At 39.4% G+C, this 21,020-nt stretch overlaps 1 protein-coding gene across 3 annotated transcripts in view; it reads left to right on the forward strand.

The window, feature by feature from the left end:
• The window catches only part of ADAMTS18 (ADAM metallopeptidase with thrombospondin type 1 motif 18), a 151,370-nt gene that overhangs the window by 82,614 nt on the left and 47,736 nt on the right, over window positions 1-21,020 (forward strand). For all 3 annotated transcript variants that reach the window (XM_021932191.2, XM_021932190.2, XM_009196904.3), the window contains 2 exons: window positions 10,964-11,059; window positions 16,554-16,702. In XM_021932191.2, coding sequence (XP_021787883.2) covers window positions 10,964-11,059; window positions 16,554-16,702 — 245 coding nt within the window. The remainder of the gene's footprint in view (window positions 1-10,963; window positions 11,060-16,553; window positions 16,703-21,020) is intronic.

Genomic DNA, 21,020 nt, shown 5'->3' on the forward strand with positions numbered 1-21,020 from the left:
AAAAAAAAAAAAGAAAAAAAGAAAAAAGAATTATTACCACTTTTGACCTGGAGCTCAGAAAGTACATTTAACTTGCCCAAAGCCACAAACTTTTAAATGGTAGAATTTAACAAAACAAGTCACACACGTTGACATGAAATTTCCTCCTTTTCATCGGTGACTGGTACCAGTCACTATTACCTGTGTTTCCTAAACTTCAGTGATTAATATTCAGTCATTAATAACTACCTTCTTTAGTTGTGTTATCTCTATATTATTATTCACTTATTGCTTTTCTAGAAACCAATTCACATTCAAAATATAACTTCAGTCCTAAGAAATAATATGCATCAAATCATAGGTTTGATATGGGATTACATATTGTTTCTAATACAGTTTCAGTGCATAACTATTAAAATATTTTCCAGATGTCATTCACATTTTTTTGGTGTATCCTTCATGACACATGGACTTTACTTTCACGAATGGTGGTGAACCATATGTAAAAACTAACAAGTTGCCTGGGTGTAGTGGCTTATATCTGTAATCCCAAGATTTGGGGAGGCCAAGGTGGGAGGATCACTTGATGCCAGGAGTTTGAGAATAACCTGGGACACAAAGTGAGACCCCTTCTTTACAAAAAATTTAAAAGTTAGCTGGGCTAGGGGCATGTACCTGTAGTTCCAACTACTATGGAGGCTGAGGCAGAGGGATCACTTGAGCCGAGGACTTCGAGGCTGAAGTGAAGGATGATAGCACTACTGTACTCCAGCCTGGGGAACAGACGGAGACCCTATCTCTAAGAAAAAAAACTAACAGACTGTTCTATTTGCCTATTAAGTTGATGGTTTTGGCAGAAGTAAGTAGCCATTTACTTTGTTGAAAAAGTTTGTATCCTGATTTGCCTCTTGTTCACTTTATTCTAAAGAATTCATTATATTATTAATTACAAATTTATTACATGCTATGCAGCAAAAGCACAGTTGGTAATAAGTATGATTTTCTTTAGAAATACAAAGGAGGTTCCTAAAATTACTATTGTTCCTTCAGAAGTATGTATTTGTGGGGTACCTGGTCTGTGTCAGGCAGTGTGCGGGGCTTAAACAACCTTTTTAAATAATAGATTGTTTTCTGGGACCTCACTATATTTTTAAAAGACAGCTTCTCATTCTGATGGTCTTTCATGGGAAACAGAGCAAACAGAAATGAAAATTTCCAAGTAAAAGATTGAATCAAACAAGGAAAGGGAAGGTGAGAAAGACTTGCTTAAGAGAGAAATGATTGAAGATGGTGGTGAGGTTAATGGAGAAGGTAGGGTTGTTTGATAGATTCTGAATGTAGATTGTTTTCCCCACACCTTAGCTTTTGGTATTGTTGTTAAACCTACTTATAACTTGAACCCATGGCCACACCTATGAGGATCATAAATATTGCCAGGCTCTAGCCAAGAGGAATTTCCAAAACAACAAAATTTCTTATTCATCCTGTCTAGTAGAAACAGTTTAGACCCTCTCTGGCAACGCAGGAAAGAGGTGAAGTTTGTCTTCAGGGCTTTTATTGTCCCATTATTACTTTCTAATCTTTTCTCCTCACTTTACTTTTTTTTTCCCCCTCCATGCCTCCTAGAAAGGCAGGGTTGCATAGTGATTAGAAGAAGAACAACAACAAAAAGGAACTAATTCTCAAAGTGTCCTCAAACCAGCAGCTGCAGTATATTCGCAAGACCTGAAACTTGTGAGAAATGTCTCATCCCAGGCCTAAGGAATGAGAAATTTTGGGGCTAGGACCCAGAAACCCATATTCTGACAAAAGCTCTAGATGACCCTGATGCTCAGTCAAGGTGGAGGATCACTGAGTTAGACAATCTTCAATTTTTTTTTGTTTTGTTTTTTGTTTTTTGTTTTTGAGATGGAGTCTCCCTCTGTCACCCAGGCTGGAGTGCAGTGGAGCGGTCTCGGCTTACTGCAAGCTCCACCTCCCAGGTTCACACCATTCTCCTGCCTCAGCCTCCAGAGTAGCTGGAACTACAGGCGCCCACCACCACGCCTGGGTAATTTATTTATTTATTTATTTTTTTTTGATTTTTTAGTAGAGACAGGGTTTCACTGTGTTAGCCAGGATGGTCTCGATCTCCTGACCTCATGATCCGCCCACCTCAGCCTCCCAAAGTGCTGGGATTAGAGGCATGAGCCACTGCACCCGGCCGACAGTCTTCAATTTTGAACATTCACACATACACATTTGCCCACACAAATCTCTGGATTTGGGAGTCACATAGACCTAGGTTTAAATTTTGTTCTGAGATTTCTTACAAGCTTGGGGAAATGACTCAACCTCCCTTAGCCTTAGAGTTCACCTTTGAAAGGTGAAGATTATAATAGTTCCTCCATGGCTCATTTGTGAGGATACATCTCTTGGTACAGTTGCATCACCCGGTAAACAATACGGTTTCTTCTAACTCTCTTCCTTATGTCTTCAGCGTCATCGCCACCATCACATTTGTCTCTTCTTCCTCAGTAGCTGCCCTGGTAAAGGCTCTGGGGCTGGCTCTTTTGGATCACTCATCACCATCTTCCCCTGCTCTCCCAGCCATGAGTTTTCTGTGTCTTCAGCATGCCAGACTTGATCTCTGTTCTCATCCAAAGAGTTCAAGAAAATGAGTTGCTAATCTTTCTAATGGTTCTGTGTTATCTGGAAAGACTCAAAGCAGGATTCCCTTTGTAACAAGTGGAGAGAGCACCCATTTGATTATTCTGCACTTTAGAAATGCTTACCGACTCCATGAGTGAACTGATGCTGTTTGTCAGAGGGGTCCCAAGTGCTGTCACAGACTGACAGCTTCTGTGCTGGTTATTTTACTAAGCTAGAAGTGAGCAGCTGATCAAATGAATCCTCTTTAGCTGACCCTGTACTTCAGTAGCCAGCAGTCACTATCACATAGCAGGAACTCAGTTTTAATGTTTTTTTATAGACCCACTGAGAGTTTGAAGTTGAGTAGAAACTGTGGGGAAGATATTTAAATTCTTGTGAATGTTCTCAGGCCCATCATTCTAGAGAGCATTGTATTGGAAGGATAGCAGGATCCATGTATATTTCTTCTGTCAATCAAGAAAAATGACGAGACAAGTCTCAAGCGTTTTAGGGGATTTATCTGCCAAAGTTAAGGACGCACCCGGGGGACTGGTCTATGCCTTTCTCTGAAGATGATTTTGAGGACTGCAAATTTAAAGGGGAAAGGGCGGGAAATTGAGAAGTACACAATTTTCACATAAGAGCAGGGCAGGGAACAATAGTTATTCATAGTTATTCATGCCTTTGTCTGGCTCAGAGAACCTGCATTTTTTTTTTTTTTTTTTTTTTTACATAAAATGACATAAAACAAACGGGGCAGAGGAGAAATGCAGTGAAACTGCATTTTACATAAGATAAATATAGACACAATGGGGCAGGGGATCAATCAGATATACATTTGTGTCTGGTGGGCTGGGGTGACTGCACCTGTAAAGATAAGCTATCAATTTTGATTGCCATGGTGAAACTTTAATAGCTCTCCAGGAATTTCCTTGTGGGCAAAATATGGCGGAGGCATGTAGTTTTTCATCTTGAAGCCATCTTATTTAGGAACCAAAAGGGGGAGACAGGTTTGTGTGACCCAGTTCCCAGCTTGACTTTTCTCTTTGGCTTAATGAGTTTGGGGCCCCAAAATTTAACTTTCAACTTCTTTTCACACTTCTTTCAAGAAATGACATCAGGATTAATGAATGGAGAATAACTAGAAACTTCCTAGTATGGAATCATACTATTTGATAGTGTTATACTATTACTTTGTAATATACCAAGTTTACTGCGTCACGTTTTAACTTCTATTAACTTTCCCCAATGCACTTACACTCCAGTGATGTTGATGTTCTTCTATGTTTTCCAAATATTTCCTTTTTCATGTCTACAAGTCTTTGCATATGTTTCTTATTCTAGTATGCTGTGTGGCCACCCACTGATGCTTAATCTTTTTTTTTTTTTTATTGTTGTTAAAGATTCAGTTCAAGTGTTATCCCCTTATTTCCTCAGGGAGATTTAAACATTTCTTTCTCTGGGCTCCACTTCCAGGTTATGTGTCACTTTTATAAACTTGTGATACAGTTTAACTGTGTATACACATCTATTGCCTTCGTTGATAGAGAGTATCTGCCATGCCTAGCATGTGCCGGATGTCATATCAGATACTCAGTATTATTTATTGGGCTTACAGTGGTAACCAAAGCTCACATGTTTTAGCACTCCCATTTCCATAAAGTAGAAGATGTCCCCTCTCCCTCTTCTCTCATCTCTCCTCAAGAAAGCAGGAGTGACTTATCTGATCGACCAGTTTAAGACTATTTCCAAGCAGGCATGCCACGGTACCATCTCAGCATCTTCTCTCTTGTGCTGCCTGTCTGCAGGATACACACTTCTCTTCTGCCATCCTGGAGGTTGCCTGCCTCGGATGGGAGAGTTGTGTCTGCCTCCTCTACCTGCAAGTGTGAAGGGATCGTTAGTCTAATGCAGTTAGACTAGTGTTAGAAGACCTATCTGGCCACAAATCTCAGCCACATTCCCCAATTCAGGATTATCAGTAATAAGGTTATTATCTATATTTCCATTTCTTAGACTCCAATGTCTTATTTATCTAGTGGTGGAAGAGACAGGAACATTACTTATTGTCCCCCCTGAATCCAACAGAAAGGAAATTGAAGTTAAATAATCTGATCAAGATTAGGCAGAAAGTGTTAGTACACAGGAAAACAAAAGGCCCAGATTTTAGAGTCAAAATTGTAATGATATCTATATGTGAATGAACTCATAGAAAATTGAGGGTAAAATACTCTTTCCATCCTATAATAATAACTACTATTTATTCAGTGCTTATTATGTATCAAATAGTACTTTAAGCAGATACAAATTAATAGTTCCGTATCTTTGGGGCATGTGCTATTATTCACATTTTCTAGATAAGGAATCTAAAGTACATAAAAATAAATGTTTTACTAAGCTTTATATGAGCAAATGGTAGAACTAAAATTGGATCTGGGTAGCACATTCTCTTAACCATTATACTATACTGCCGCTCATATTATCTACCTAGAAAAAACATAAAATGGTACCAGTGCCAACCCCCTTACCCAAAAAGGAGGGGAGGAGCAAAACTAAATGAATATATTATAGAAGAAGACATACACATAGTCAAACACATGAAATGGTGCTCAATATCAATCACTCTCAGGAATATATAAAATAAATTACAATGAGGCAGCACTGTACACTGACTGGCATGGGGAATATTAAAAAGACTGACACCACCAAATGATATCGGAGACCAGGAGCAACTGGAACTCTGCATATTGCTGATGAGTGCATAAAGCGGCATAATCACTTTGGAAATGGTTTGGCAGAGCTGTTTCAATGTAGAAAGTTAAACATACCTTTACCCTCTGATCCAGCAAATGTACTCCAGGGTATTTGCCTGAAATAAATAAAGGCCTGTGTTCATAAAAGGGCTTGTCCAAGAATATTCTTAGCTACTATTTGATTCATAAGAAGCCAAAGACTGGATACAACTTACATGTCCTGCAAAAGGTGAATGTACAAGCAGATTAGATTTTGCTGTATTCATGTAATGGAACTCCTTTTATTAATAAAAAGGAATGAACTATTGATATACACAAAAACATGGATGACTGAAAAACATGCTGAACAAAAGAGTACATTCTGTATGGTTCCATTTATATGAAATTTAAGAGAATAGGCAGCACTCGCCTATTGGTGACTGAAATCGGAATAGTGGTTGCCCCTAAGAGGGGAATTGACTGCAAAAGGGGACGAGGGAACTTTTTGGAGTGATGGAAATATTCTGCCTTGAATGTGGTGGTGTTTATAGTAGTGTATCTGCCAAAATACATAGAACACTACACTTAAAATGAATGCATATTATTGTATAAATCATACCTCTGTAAAGTTGATTTTTTTAATGGCATTGGGGCAGTTCTTGGTGACTCCTACTTGTAAATTGTTAACTTTACTTTTAAATTATTGCTTAGCTTAAAAGCTAGGGTAATAAAGTCAGACATACATGGGCTTAAATCCAGGCCAACTAGAGACTTACCTGCTAAAGGAAGTTGGAAGAATTTATTTAATTTCTCTGAGTCTCAATTTTCTCAGGAGCACATTGAAGAGACAGTCACACTTTCCTCACATGGTCACAATGATGATACAGTGAAATAATTTATGGAAAACTCATCATCCAGTTTTTTTCACATATACTGTTTGCCAGGTTCTTTCATGTTATTATTATTTTTTTAATTCTTGAAAACCCTTAAAAATTCCAGAGTCTTTATTACAAATGAAGACTATTTTAAATCATAAAGTCTGTCATTTTTATTCATGTATTGATTTACTAAAATATATTTACTGAAGCCTACTTTGTACCAGGCACTGTTTTAGGTGCTTGGGATATATCTGAGAGAAAACACAGTTCTGTGCTTTTGTGGCTAGTTGGGGAGAAAACAAAGCACAATAAACTTTATAAATAACTAAATGATGTTGTAAATGAAGCCACATAGTGCTAAATAAGTTTGGAATAAGATAAGGAAAATTGGGAGACTGACTGGGTGGTGACTGATTAAATTTTTTAATAGCAAGGTCACAGGAGATGAAATTTAGGCAAAGACTTGAAGGAGGTAAGAGAGAGAAAGATGCAGATAGTTGAAGAAATGGAACAGCCAGTGTAAAGACCCACTGTGGGAGCAAGATTTGAGTGTTTGCAGAGCATCAGGAAGCCAGTGTGGCTAAACCAGAGTAAGCAAGGCATAAACTGGTAGCATACAATGTCAGGGAGATAAAGGGGGCATATGACTTCATGGATGACAAGTAAGACTTTGGATTTTTCTCATGGTGAATTGACAAGACATAACAGGGTTTTGAGCAGAAAAGTGCCATGAGCTGACCGACACTCAGTTGATTTGGAAGGCTCTCCCTAGCTGAGTGCTGTCCAGCAGAACTCTCTATAATGGTGCAAATGTTCTCTGTTATCGAATATGGTAGGCACTAACTACACATGAACGTGAAATGTGACCAGTATGCCTGAGGAAGTGAATTCTTAATTTGATTTTAAGTGATGTAAATTCAGGTTTAACAAACCACATGTAGAAAGTGACTATCATATTGGACAATACAGCTCTAGTCACTGTGTTAAAAATAAACTGGGTAAGGGTGTGGGTAAAGTAGACCTTCAAGGCTTGTGAGGAGGGCCTGGCAGTGAGCTATGTGTCAGGTGGCTTGGAACAGGGTGGTAGAAATGGAAGTGGACATAATTGTTTAGATTCTGGAAATATTTTGAAGGCAATGCCAATGTGTATAACCTAGTGGGAGATTTCTTGATAGAATGTGAGAGAAACAGAAGAGTCAAAGATGACTCGGATTTTTGACCAGAACTACTGGGAATATAGAGGTGTCATAGAGTGAGATGGGGACAGTGAAACATGAGACAGGTTTGGAGGAGCCGATGAAGAACTTTTATTGTGGATGTGTTCAGTTTGTAATGCTTCATGAAATTTGGTTTGCAAAAGTCATTAACATTTTTAGCATGTCGGGTTTTACTTGAAGGGGTATCCAGCCTATGGAATATAACTGGAGGTCATAGCAAGTGACAGGACAGAATAATGGATAGCATTGGGACTCTTTAAAATGTTGCCTAGTTCAAAAAAATCATATGCAGGCAACACGAGACCTTGGGGTCTCTGTGGTTATGTTTTTTTTTCCCTTAAATTAAGACTTAAGTCCAAGGAATTATAGATAAGGGAAAGTTATTTGAATATGCTGGTAAAAAGAGGGGGAGGTACAAACAAAAAAAGTTCAAACTCTGAGTTGCGTTTATTTTGAAACGGAGCCTTCTCAAGGGGCTTTCATGGTCGTCAGAGCATGTAGTTGGCTATAATTACCCTTGACTTCTGCGTTCCACCACAGAAGAAATAACACGTTCATGCAGCCTGTCTTATTTCACTCTGGAATCCCTGTGTTTTTTTGTTTTGCTTTGTTTTCCTGGTTCTCTCCAGCTGCCCCTTCTCTTGGGCCTGTGGCTTGGCATTGGCTACGACAGCTAGCCCTCCTTTTCTTTGGTCTGCCCTAGGGCCATTTTGGTGGCTGCCACATAGGCACTGGATATGGGTTATGGCTTTTTCCTGGCTGTAAGAAGAAAAACAGTTTAGTTCTGAAAGGCTTTCTAAGTGTAGGTTTAATCGTTTCAGTGCTATCTCTCATGCTCCCATTTCACATAAGCGGCTCTCTTACCCACATTGATTGATTTCCCTCAAACCCAGGATGACTCAATACAACAACAGGTAGCGATGATGACCCTCATTCAGTTTGCTGGGAGGCTGCCATATGCTTTCTGCTAATGTCGGTGGCAGGTTCACGGGAAGATGTATATATTCTAGCTTATGAGCTGTATTGAGAGTTGGGAATGGTACACGTGCCCATATCTGGGGCAGCTGGTGGTGTTGGTGTTTCTAAGTAGTGTCCTTAATATTCTTCCATTCTCCTTTTGTGGGAAGAATTTTATGGTCTACAAGACCAAAATTACTGTATATATATATCTCTCTGGTTTCCCTATGTTTTCTTTTCTCAGTCCCATGGAAAGCTTTTCTTTTTTTGAGTGTTTCTGAAATATTTCTAAGCATATTCTTGCCATATTTTCTAACTGTAAAATCTACATGAAATGGAGTGTTTGAGGAATTAGGTACCTGGTTCGTTGAATTTTCAGGATTACAACAAGTAACGACAAAATTTTTTTTTCCTCCTCTCTGGTTGTTTATATTTTCCACAAAATGTACGTGTTCACATTTCTATCTTAGGAAATAGAATGTGGCCACCAAAATGGAGTCACTTTGACCTTTCCCGATGTTTCACGACATTCCATTAGTGGCGTAATTCTGAATATCAACTTTAACTGTTAGAGCTGAAAGTAATCTGGTTCCATTTCTTTATAGGCTGGAAAACTGAGGCCTGGAGAATTTGACAGCCTTCCAATACCCATCAATGGCAACTCCAGGCCCAGGGTAGTGGTTAAGTTACTAGACTCAGAAATCAGGCCAGCTTGAGGCCTGTCTTTGTTCCTGGCCAGCTCTGTGACTTTAAAGCTTCAACAGCATCAGAAGCTTGCTCAGTTTTTTCAGCTAAATGGGTTTAGATGAAGAATTAGTTCAGTTTCCACCACTAAAATGGTAATAAAAGTATTAGTTCCCTATCTAAATAAATTTCTACAAACTTAGTGTGACTTAAGGCAACACACATTTATTATCTTATAGTTCTGAAAGTAGACATTTGAAAGGGCTAAAATCAGGCCAGGCATGGTGGTGGCTCATGCCAGCAATCCCACCACTCTGGGAGGCCGAGACGGGCAGATCACCTGAGGTCAGGAGTTCCAGACCAGCCTGGCCAACATGGTGAAACGCTGTCTCTACTAACAGTACAAAAACTGGCCGGATGTGGTGGCGCATGCTTGTAATCTCAGTTCCTCAGGAGGCTGAGACAGGAGAATCGCTCGAACCCAGGAAGTGGAGGTTGCAGTGAGCCGAGATTGCACCATTGCTCTCCAGCCTGGGTGACAGAGGGAGACCCTGTCTCAAAAAAGAAGAAGAAAGAAAGAAACAGAAAGAGTGAGAGAAAGAAGGAGAGGAAGAAAGGATAGAAAGGAAAGAAAAGAAAGGAAAGAAAGAAAGAAAGAGCCAAAATCAGTGTGTCAGCAGGGTTTTGAAGGCCTTATGGGAGAAGCCATTTTCTTGCTTTTTTCACCTTCTGGAAGCTGCCTGCATTCCTTGGCTCATGGCCCCTCCTTCGTCTTCAAAGCCAGCAACATTCTCCAAGGTCTTTCTCAAGCTGTAATCTCTCTGGTTCTCTTCTAAGCTCCTCTTTCCCATATAAGGACCCTTGTGACTATGTTAGGCCCATGAGGAAAATTAAGACAGTCTCTGCATCTCCATTTCAACTGATGATGACCTCAATTGCATCCGTAACTTTAATTCTCCTTTGCCACACAACTTCACATATTCACAGGATCCCAGGATTAGGATGCGAATGTCTTTGGGGGCCATTATTCTGTGTACCACAGTCTAGCATTAGAATGAAATTATTTCATAGGTCTGGTTTGAGAATTTAATTGTCTATATATTTGAAAATTGCGATAGAGATGAAGAAGATGGGCAGGCCTGGTGGCTCATGTCTGTAATCCCAGCACCATGGGAGACTGAGGTGGGTGGATCACTTTAGGTTAGGAGTTTGAGATCAGCCTGGGCAACAAAGCAAGAATGTGTCTCTACAATTAATCAATCACTAAAATATAAACAGTACTCATAGAAAATGCTTCAGTTAAGCATACACAGGACTTTGAAAAAGCAACTGTAAAGCAGTTTTTGAAAAGATGAAAAAGGTAGTAATGATGATATATTTTGTAGAACTGCATGCGCTAGGCAAAACCATCACTTTACATGTAGTTCCTCATTTATCCTTGAGAATAAGTCTATAGAGTCAAGTGCTAATTTGATCACTGTTGTACAGGTGAGAAAACTGCATGTCCATAGGGCATGAAACCAGGCATTTCAGGATGAGGATTTGAATCACACTTGCTTTATTCTAATCTTGATGTATTCTGCACGATGGTTGTTATTATCACTATCATGAGAAACCAGATCTATCACTTCCAAGCCAAGTGTTCTCTAACTGTTGCTACCTACCTGCTGTTACTAAACACGCATGCATATCTGGATACTGTAGAAACCCTTCACTTACATAGTTGCTAAAACATTAACTTTGGTGTTACCAACTTCACTGGCCTCTACTTTCTGAATAATTTCTCTGATTTCCGCTACCCCAAAACATAATATTGTATACAACATCTTTGAATATTTTTGTTTTTATTGTATATCACCCTTACCAGCCCCTTTTTTTCTTTCAGGACATTTGCAAATCACTTTGGTGCCATCGAGTAGGCCACAGGTGTGAGACCAAGTTTATGCCTGCAGCGGAAGGGACCGTTTGTGGCTTGAGTATGGTAAACTGCATACTTGTTAGTTTTTAGCTCCAGAAATTTGATAAGGCCTAGAATTCAAAGTGTTTGTGTTGTGATCTTAGGATGGAATGCTTCGGCATTTTATGTCTCTGACTCCTCTTTATATTAACCAACATTATGTAGGAGCAATTATAAAGCTTAATGCTAACATAACCCAGATAGCTCAATTGTTTCAGAAGATTTTTTTTTCTTTTTTCTTTGTCTTACTGTTTTAGATGGTGGCTTGGCTCAAAATATCTCTATTTCGGTGAGCTAACAGGTTTCATTACATACCATTTTCCTTTTAAACTTATGGTATTTAAAAAGTCTCAGGGATCAGATGTCTTGTTAGTCAAGAAATGACTGTCCCTCCAGACCAAGGCTTCTGCTACTCAGCTTAACTCACAGGACCTGTCATTGAGCTTCTGACATGCCCTGTAGATTCCCATCATGTACAGTGACTTTCCTATTGAAGGGTAAGAGATTCCTCCACCTAGTGTGTACCTAAGGTCCTTTCGCTGGTAAACATCTTCTACCCAGAGAACCACCTCCATTTTGAAAGATTATGGGAGATCTCAATATTTTGAATGAAGAACTCTCATATATTTCTATTTTTCTTCCTCTTCCCCAATAGAGTTTGGAGGGAGGGCAGGTTGCATTTGGGCTACTAGTAAATGATCCAGATTTGGGGAGTTCGTTTGAAAGACCAATCAAAGAGGAGCTATGAATGACAAGAGATAATGAGATGTTACAGTTTTGCTGATCTTAATTATTGACTCTGTCTCAAGGCAGTATAAACCTATACAGAAAAAAATGGTCATTGGTTGTTTAAAGTTATTTCAAGGCTGGGTGTGATAGCTCACACCTGTAATCCCAACACTTTGGGAGGCTGAGCAGGGAGGATTGCTTGAAGCCAGGAGTTCAAGAACAGGTAACATAGCGAGACCCTATCTCTACAAAATATTAATCAGGCATGGTGATGCATGCCTGTAGTCCCAGCAACTTGGGAGGCTAAGGGAGGAGGACCGCTTCAACACAGGAGTTTGAGGCTGCAGTGTGCTGTGATTACACCACTGTAGTCCATACTGGGCCACAGAGTTAGGCCCTGTCTCTAAAAAAGGTATTTCATTCCACAGTAATTTATTGACTACTAGATATGGGGAACAGGAGACTCTGGGGATATAGAGATGAATAAACCACAGTTGTATTTCTTTAAAAATTTACAGTCCAGGCGGGGCACAGTAGCTCATGCCTGTAATCCCATCACTTTGAGAGGCCAAGGTGGGTGGATCACTTGAGGTCAGGAGTTCAAGGCTAGCTTGGCCAGCATGGTGAAACCTTGTGTCCACTAAAAATACAAAAATTTGCTGGACATGGTGGCGCATGCCTGAAATCCCAGCTACTTGGGAGGCTGAGGCATGAGAATTACTTGCATCCTGGAGGCAGAGGTTGCAGGAAGCCGAGATTGTGCCACTGAATTCCAACCTGGGTGACAGAGCGAGACTCTCTCAAAAATGAATTAAAAAAATAAAAATTTACAGTCTAGTAGGGGAAACACATACAGAAGCAAATAACGAATTCTCTCTTTAAACACACCTTCTCTAAGCAGTAGTTGCTATCAGGGCCCAGATGAAATGAGAGATGAATCTTACTTGAGATTAGCTATGCACTTAAAATAAACCACAACAAGTGTGTGCATCAAGATGGTTGTTGGAATTTGGGTTAAAGTTCTTCAGTTGGATGATAGAAAGGACTTTTCAGAGAGAAGCCAATATCAGAGGCAAAGGCACAGATTTCTGATATTTGTTAGGACGCTTATTCACTATCTCTTAAAAAGGTTTGTAATTTTTAACTCTTTATTTTAAAGAAAATGAACATTTTAAAAATTGAGGAGTTATGTGCAATTTTTAATCTGATAGTGGTCTTAGGGAATCCCAAGGAGGACTGTTCTTGAAAATGTTAATAGAAATGTTATGGCCATGATGATACAAAACAATGAATTAGTGGAATAATTTAAAATATAAATACTGCTCAAGTCATTTTGACTTTTGAGGCATTACAACTTAGAACTTGTAACTTGAGGATTAGTGCTTTTTGTTTTTGTTTTTTTTTTTAAATTGAAAAAGCAATCATATTACCTATAAGGGATACACAGGAAAATAATGAATGAGAAAAATAAGTGATACATCACTGAGGTCTAAAGATTGATTACATAAGCACCTCAGGTATCTGCGTTCCGTGGGGAGTAAAATGTACTTGTGTTAGGCTTCAGTAAACAGAACATGAGATAAAGTCAGAAGTAAGAAAGCAAATGTCTTGATATCACTGCCACGCCACGTTATTTTAAAACACCAGGCTACAGTTATATACTGGTGAAAAGCCCTTAACTGTAATGTCATGCTCAACAGAAAGCATCTTAATAAGTTCCATCCATCATCACTCCAGTGAAATAATTATTACACTCATATATGGGTTCCTCAGATTCTTCCTTCACCAGGAGATATAACTGGCTGCTTGTTAGACTGTAAATTTCATGAGGGCCAGTGCCCTGGTTTTACTCTTGTTTCATCTGGAGTGTCTGACACACAGTAGCAGGTACTCAATGTTTCATTTGTTTCTCTGTAACTGGAACCCAACTCTGTCCTTCCTCTTCCTTCTCTAGTCCTTTGTCCTTCAGCGCTATTTGTACTGTGAATACTCAGCCAACATGTGGCAGTATGAAAGCCACTTACTTTTTTATCTAGAGATATGTGTACACGGAAAGACAGGTTTGTACATGCTGTCTATAAAAAGATACTGGCCCAAGTCATGGCCATTCAATTGGAAATTAGATGTAGTGCCAGAAATATGTATGCTGGGCCTGGGCATGGTGGCTCATGCCTGTAATCTCAGCACTTTGGGAGGCCTAGGCGGGCAGAGCACTTGAGGTGAGGAGTTTGAGACTACACTGCTCAACATGGTGAAATTCCATCTCTACTAAAAATACAAAAAATTACCCAGGCATGATGGTGCATGCCTATAATCCCAGCTACTCAGGAAGCTGAGGCAGAAGAATTACTTAAACCTGGGAGTTGGAGGCTGCAGTGAGCCGAGATCGTGTCACCGCACTCCAGCATGGGTGACACAGTGATAACCTGTCTAAAAAAACAACAAAAAAAAAAAAAAAAGAAAGAAAAGAAAAATATGTATGTGTGAAAAGATGGAGCTGGGCACAGTGGCTCACACCTATAATCCCAGCACTTTGGGAGGCCAAGATGGGTGGATCACCTGAGGTCAGGAGTTCAAGACCAGCCTGGCCAACGTGGTAAAACCCCGTCTCTACTAAAAATACAAAAATTAGCTGGGCGTAGTGGCAGGCGCCTATAGTCCCAGCTACTTGGAAGGCTGAGGCAGGAGAATCGCTTGAACCTGGGAGGCGGAGGTTGCAGTGAGCCGAGATGGCACCACTGTACTCCAGCCTGGGCAACAAGAGTGAAACTCTGTCTTAAAAAAAAAAAAAAAAAAAAAAAAAGGATAAACTTACAGGTGTACATATTGTAAATTTGCATTTTCTATGTAGAATTATACCTATACATGTGAATGTGTGCAAATCTTTATGTACATTCCTATATATTCCTGATTTCTACACTGATTAAAAAGCGAAAGGGAAACAATCTGATAGCAGCCTAACCTAATACTAGAATGAATACTGAAGTAATAGAACATCAAATTAATTGAATGACTGGAAGAGATCTAAACACATTTTCCAAAAAGAAATTAGATTAGAATTAAGGTACATTGGTCAGTAATTTGCCTCCAAGATGAGAAGTAGAAGTGTCCTGCTTAGAAGTTCTGGCTACTGAGTTAAATCCAGTCTCTTATACTTGCATAGTTACTTGAATAGCTCTGTTTGGGTAGTTTGTGTCACTCTGAGCAGGTTAGCTAGTATTTCTTTGCTAAATTTCTCTTACTGAGAAAAATGGTTTTTAACTCAGTGCTTTGCAAGGATTAGATGAGATACTGCATGTGAAGCTGTCTGCACCATTTTTGGCACATAGGAGCAACTTGATAACCTGTGGCTGCTGCCGCCGTTACTATTATTGGCTATTGTAATTTTGTCTCAGCCGCTGAACTCAGTCCAGTAGAGTCCTCGTGATTCCTGGTAGAAAAGATGCATGCTTATGGTAGACAAAATCCTCAAATGACCAATTGCCTTCCCCAAAAAGTTCTCAGTAGTGTTGTATGATTTCATGCAAACTCTGAAATGGCAATTAATCCAGGGAAAAGAAAAATGAAAAACAGAAGAATTAATCAGCACATGGCAAGAATTTGAAGAAAGGAAGCAATATCTTAACCTAGACAAAGTGCACTAGCAACCAAACCACACAATAAACAGTCATGAAGCCAAATGTCTCACAGGGGAAAAGTGAAGATTTGAAAGTAAAACAACCTTCTCATAATTCTGTAACCGATCCCCCGATTCCTCAGCAAAACCTGGCATGGTCCAAACCCCAGCCCTTTGGATCTAATTGCAGAGGCCTTTAGAAAAGAGCAGTTATGCTAAGTCATGCAGAACTTGCTCATAATCAAAGCACTGCAGGGGTCGGGGGTGGGGGGTAGGTAACAACAACAAAAAAAGAAAACAAAAACTAAAGAAACACTACCAGAGGCTAATGCATCCCCTGGGGAGAGATGACCAGGAAAGCCGGGAATTTGTTACAAAGGAGAACTAAAATGGAAAGGTTAGTACAGAAAATAGCTCTCCATCTAGCTTGTACAGATCATGGGCAAATGAAAGTCCCTGGGCTAATTCATCAAAGACACTGAAAGAGCTCAAAGTCATCAGAGCATCTGAAGTGGGCACCTTTTATGTAGACAAAAGGAAAAAGGATGCTATCTGAAGAGAACAATTTGTATAGACTGACTTGTTTAGTTTCATAAGAAATGCTCTATAGTGATGGGTTTGGAATAAACAAAAATATAATGTCTGTGTAATTGTATCTGTTTTATGATAAGATAATCATTCAGAATGATAAATTGTGTTAATATCTTACCTGTTACTTCTTGAATGAGTGATCCCAATTGTTTATTCAGAATGATAAATTGTGTTAGTATCTTAACTGTTTCTTCCTGGATGAGTGATCCCAATTGTTCTTTCAGTAGCGTTGTCTCTAAGTGGCAAGGCAGGCTTCATTGTAACTTTATACTGACTCCCTTGGCTGGTAGGTGAAATTTTATCATCTGAACATGTCACCTCTACAGCTCACAAAGCGTATCATACTCAGCCTGTTGGTGAGCAATGCTACTTCTCTACAGATGTCAGCCTTTCAGAATGTATGTGGTCAATGCAGAGTAGTTGAGTGTTTTTAGAGCACAGCAAAGGAATTTATCAAGGTATCAGGCATTTTCCTTTTCTCCCAACAGACCTGTTTTTCCTGTTACTGTGCAGGTGTTGGCAACTCCCTGTGCTTTCCCAGGTGGTGTCTGACAGGAACCATCTTAAACGTTCTTTTCACAGTGGTGTCGGCAAGGCCAGTGCGTAAAGTTTGGGGAGCTGGGGCCCCGGCCCATCCATGGCCAGTGGTCCGCCTGGTCGAAGTGGTCAGAATGTTCCCGGACATGTGGTGGAGGAGTCAAGTACCAGGAGAGACACTGCAATAACCCCAAGTAAGGCTCCAGCAGAAAGGTAGTTTTTGCAAGGCATTAACCTTCAGCCTGTCACACACCGGTTTTTCTTGTTCATACTTTAATAAGTTTTTTAAATTTTTAATTATTTTGGGTACATCATAGTTATACATATTTATGGGGGTACATGTGATGTGTTGATGCAGGTGTACAATGTGGAACAATCAAATCAGCATAATGAGAGATCCATCACCTCTAGGCTTTATTGTTTCTTTATTAAAAAACATTCCAAAATCATTTCTTTATTAGGCACATTTCATGGTTTCAGTTATTTTAAGATACGCAATAAATTATTGTTAATGATAGTCACCCTATTTGTGTTACTGAATACTAGATCTTATTCATTCTAACTTTTTTTTTGTACCCATTAACCATCCCAACATTACCGTTCTCCCTCCCCACTACCCTTCCCAGCTCTATCAATCCACTCTCTAGCTCTAGCTCTGAGTTCAGTTTCTTTTTTTTTTAGCTCTCACATGGGAGAAAATGCAGTATTTGTCTTTCTCCATTTGGCTTATTTCACTTAATATAATGTCCTGCAGCTCCATTCATCTTCAGTATGCTACCAACTTAAATTGTGTTGTAAATTAAATTAAATTAAATGTTTTCCAAGCTTCCATCACGTTGATCACAGGATTTCATTTTTATAATGGCTGAATAGTAATAAATAGGATTCATAGTATGAAATAGGATTAATACTATCACAATAGGCTGAATACTATTAATTTGAATAATACTATTATACTATATTATATATAATTACTATTCATATATAGCATATACAATACTATATCGTATATGTAAGACTATATATAATAGTATTAATATATAGTATCTATACTATCTAGTAGCATTAATAGGATGAATGGATAAAGAAAACATGGCACACTATTCAATTATGTTTACGTGCCACATTTTCTTTATTTATTCATGCATTGAGGGACTCTTAGGTTACTTCCGTGTCTTGGCTATTGTGAATAATGCTGCAGTGAACATGGGAATACAGGTATCTCTATACACTGATTTCCTTCCTTTGGGGTATTCCTTCGTTTTGGGATTGCTGGATCATATGGTAGTCCTACTTTTAGTTTTTTTGAGGAACCACCATACTAATTTACATTCCCACCAACAGAACACTGTTTTATTTTTTTGGTATTTCTTTTTTTATGTTATTTTACTTTAAGTTGTGGGATGCATGTGCTGAACGTGCAGGTTTATTACCTAGGTACATATGTGCCATGGTGGTTTGCTGCACCTATCAACCCATCATTTAAGCTTTAAGCCCCGCATTCATTAGGTATTTGTCCTAAAGCTCTCCCTCCCCTTGCCCCCCACCCCCCGACAGGCCCTGGTGTGAGAAAACACTGTTTTAAAGTGCCATTTTCTTCCCTCCAGTTAGTAACAATCAACCAGAGTTGTACTGTTCGTATGTAAAGTCCATGTGCACCGAGGGAAGGTGTGGTGGGCAGAAACCAAAACACAGCAAAGGAGAGTCATTCTCTATCGGACTGTGATGATCCAGTAAGACTCTGAGCTACTCTATTCATCTAAACTAGGGTTCTACCGTCATATAATTAAATACTTGTGATACTGTAGAACAGAAAAGTTTGGCCGGCAAACCTCGTGAGTCTCTCAAACGGGTGAACTGCAGAAAGTATGCTGATTTTTGCCTTGCAGGAATGTACATCAACACGTGTTGACAGATCTGCCTGACTTTTCAAGAGAAACCAGAAATACGGAAAAATGCTGCATGTGAAATTTCCCAATTTTAAAAATATTAACAGCAAATTCAATTTTCTCTAAAGACAGAAAAATCCGCTGTGACAACTAGTCCGATCAGCTGTGGATTGAAAGTGGCCTGTGGTCACCTGTGGGCGCTCTTTGGTCTGGTCATACTGGAATCTGAACTGCAGTTTGTGCTCTGTGAACATGAAGGTGGTTTCATGTTACTTTCTTTTTCTTTTAGACGGAGTCTCGCTCTGTTGCCCAGGCTGGAGTACAGTGGCACGATCTCAGCTCACTGCAAGCTCCGCCTCCTGGGTTCATACCATTCTCCTGCCTCAGCCTCCCGGGTAGCTGGGACTACAGGTGCCCGCCACCACGCCCGGCTAATTTTTTGTATTTTTAGTAGAGACGGGGTTTCACCTTGTTAGGCAGGATGGTCTCCATCTCCTGACCTCGTGATCCACCTGTCTCGGCCTCCCAAAGTGCTGGGATTACAGGCTTGAGCCACCGCGCCTGGCCGGTTTTATGTTACTTTTATATGCTCTAACTCCCACATGAAACACATGTGAGATGTAGATTTTCCAATTGGCAGGATGATGTAGAGAGAGCCCAGGTTTTGGCGATAGATAGAAAGACTCTAAACCGTGTGTCTGCCACTTCTTAACTCTGTGGCTTTGTAAAAGTCATTTGACCTGGGTTTATGTACAAAAAAATGTAGCAGATAACCTTGGAAGGTTGGATGAGGATTAGAAATTGCATCTGTAGGATGCCTGACAGACTGGGGAACATTCCATGGGCATTCAACAAAAGGTTCTGGGATCTGTGTGGTTTTTATCATCCTCATCCCAAGCTCACCGGGAGGACGGGGTCACAGAGGTCAACCTACCAAAGGAGCGTGGAGAGGCAGAGCCTTTACTGATGACACTGACCTTTGAAGAATGTGATGGGGTGAGAAGAATGTGATGGAACCTTGGAAAACATTTAATTTACAACACGATTTAAGTTGGTAGCATAGTGAAGAGGATGAGAACATAGACTCTGAAGTTTGACAGACCGTTTTTGCATCCTGACCCTAACACTTCTGATCCATGACCATAGACAACTTAGTCTTCCTGCTCCAGATTCCTCATTTATAAAAACGGGATAATGATAGCACCTACGTCAACTGAGTTAATGTTTGTAAAGTGCCTTAGAAAAGGGTTTGACATGTCATTAACATTGCATAACTATTTGGTAAATTGAGAAATAATGACACTAGAGCAAAAGGAAATTTTTTAAAAAATGAATAGTACTTCATTTGAATCAGCAGTCTGAGTTAGATAAAAAGTCAATTTTTTTCCCCAAAATATAAAGCAGAATTTGGAGACACTTGGACCATCACGTGTTAGGTGCTACTTGGAATATCGCAGGCTAAAATAGATCTTTTCAATTTCAGCACTATTGACATGGGCTGGAAAATTCTTTGTTGTGGAGGTTTGTCCTGGACATGGTAAGATGTTTAGCAGCATCCCTGCCCTTGACCTACTAATGCCAGTAGGGTCCACTCTTCTGCCACCCACCCACCAAACTGTGACAACCAAAAATGTCTCCAGACATTGCTAAATGTCCTATATGAGACAAAATCATCTCTGATTGAGACTCACAGATGTAATCAGACCCAGTGACTGAATATAATGATAAGGAGGCTGGTGATGCATTTGCAACTTATACCGGGTTATTGTTTTAGTAACAATATTAAAACGATTAATGATGTTGTTTCAGTATCTCCTGGTTTAAGCAGGAGGGTAGTTTCTACCCTCCTGATACTTTGAATGCAAGCATGTCTTAAGTTGAATTGTTAAAATCATCATATTACTTTGCATTTTTGAAGCATAGTTCATGGATCTGGTTTTCATACATTACAACATTTTACAATCTCGATATTTTCCCAAGAAAGACATAGATTACCTAATTCAATAGCTCTGCTGGTAAAATGCATGAATGACACCCCTGAGATTTAAATTAAAACCTCTCATATCTGTAGGATTGAGAGCTCTCATTATAATAGGGCATTGTTCATGGAAACAACATATTGTAATTTAGAGATGCCTAATAGAAGAATTAATCACTAATGTATTTTCATTCAGTGCAGTTTTATCATTTTAAACAAGATTAAAAATAAATCAGGATACTGTTTACTTTATGCATGAAGCCAAAAATAAGTAGATGATAGGTGATCCCGAGACAATTGAATTAATTGTTCTCTCTCTGTTCTTATTTCACTCTGTTGCAGTAATGCTGGTTTTTTCTCCCTGTTTCAAGTTATGGATTTCTTTCTTGCTTCAGTTTAAGTATTTGGTTCTATTAATATCGCTCAGTGTAGCCATTTTCATTGTCTCATCCAAGAAGCAGTGTGAGGTTTCTGTTTCATATAAAGGTGTTTTTCCCAGAACATATTTTATTTCATAAAAAATGAATGATTCTTGGCTGATTCATAGATTTACCAATTTTTTGTTGACGGCTATCTGGCTCTGGAATGGCCAATGCCAGGCACACAGGGACGTCCTTTGTCCCATGTAAGTGGTAAACAATGTTA

The sequence above is a fragment of the Papio anubis genome, chromosome 18 (genome assembly GCF_008728515.1).
Source record: "Papio anubis isolate 15944 chromosome 18, Panubis1.0, whole genome shotgun sequence".
Taxonomy (NCBI): domain Eukaryota; kingdom Metazoa; phylum Chordata; class Mammalia; order Primates; family Cercopithecidae; genus Papio; species Papio anubis.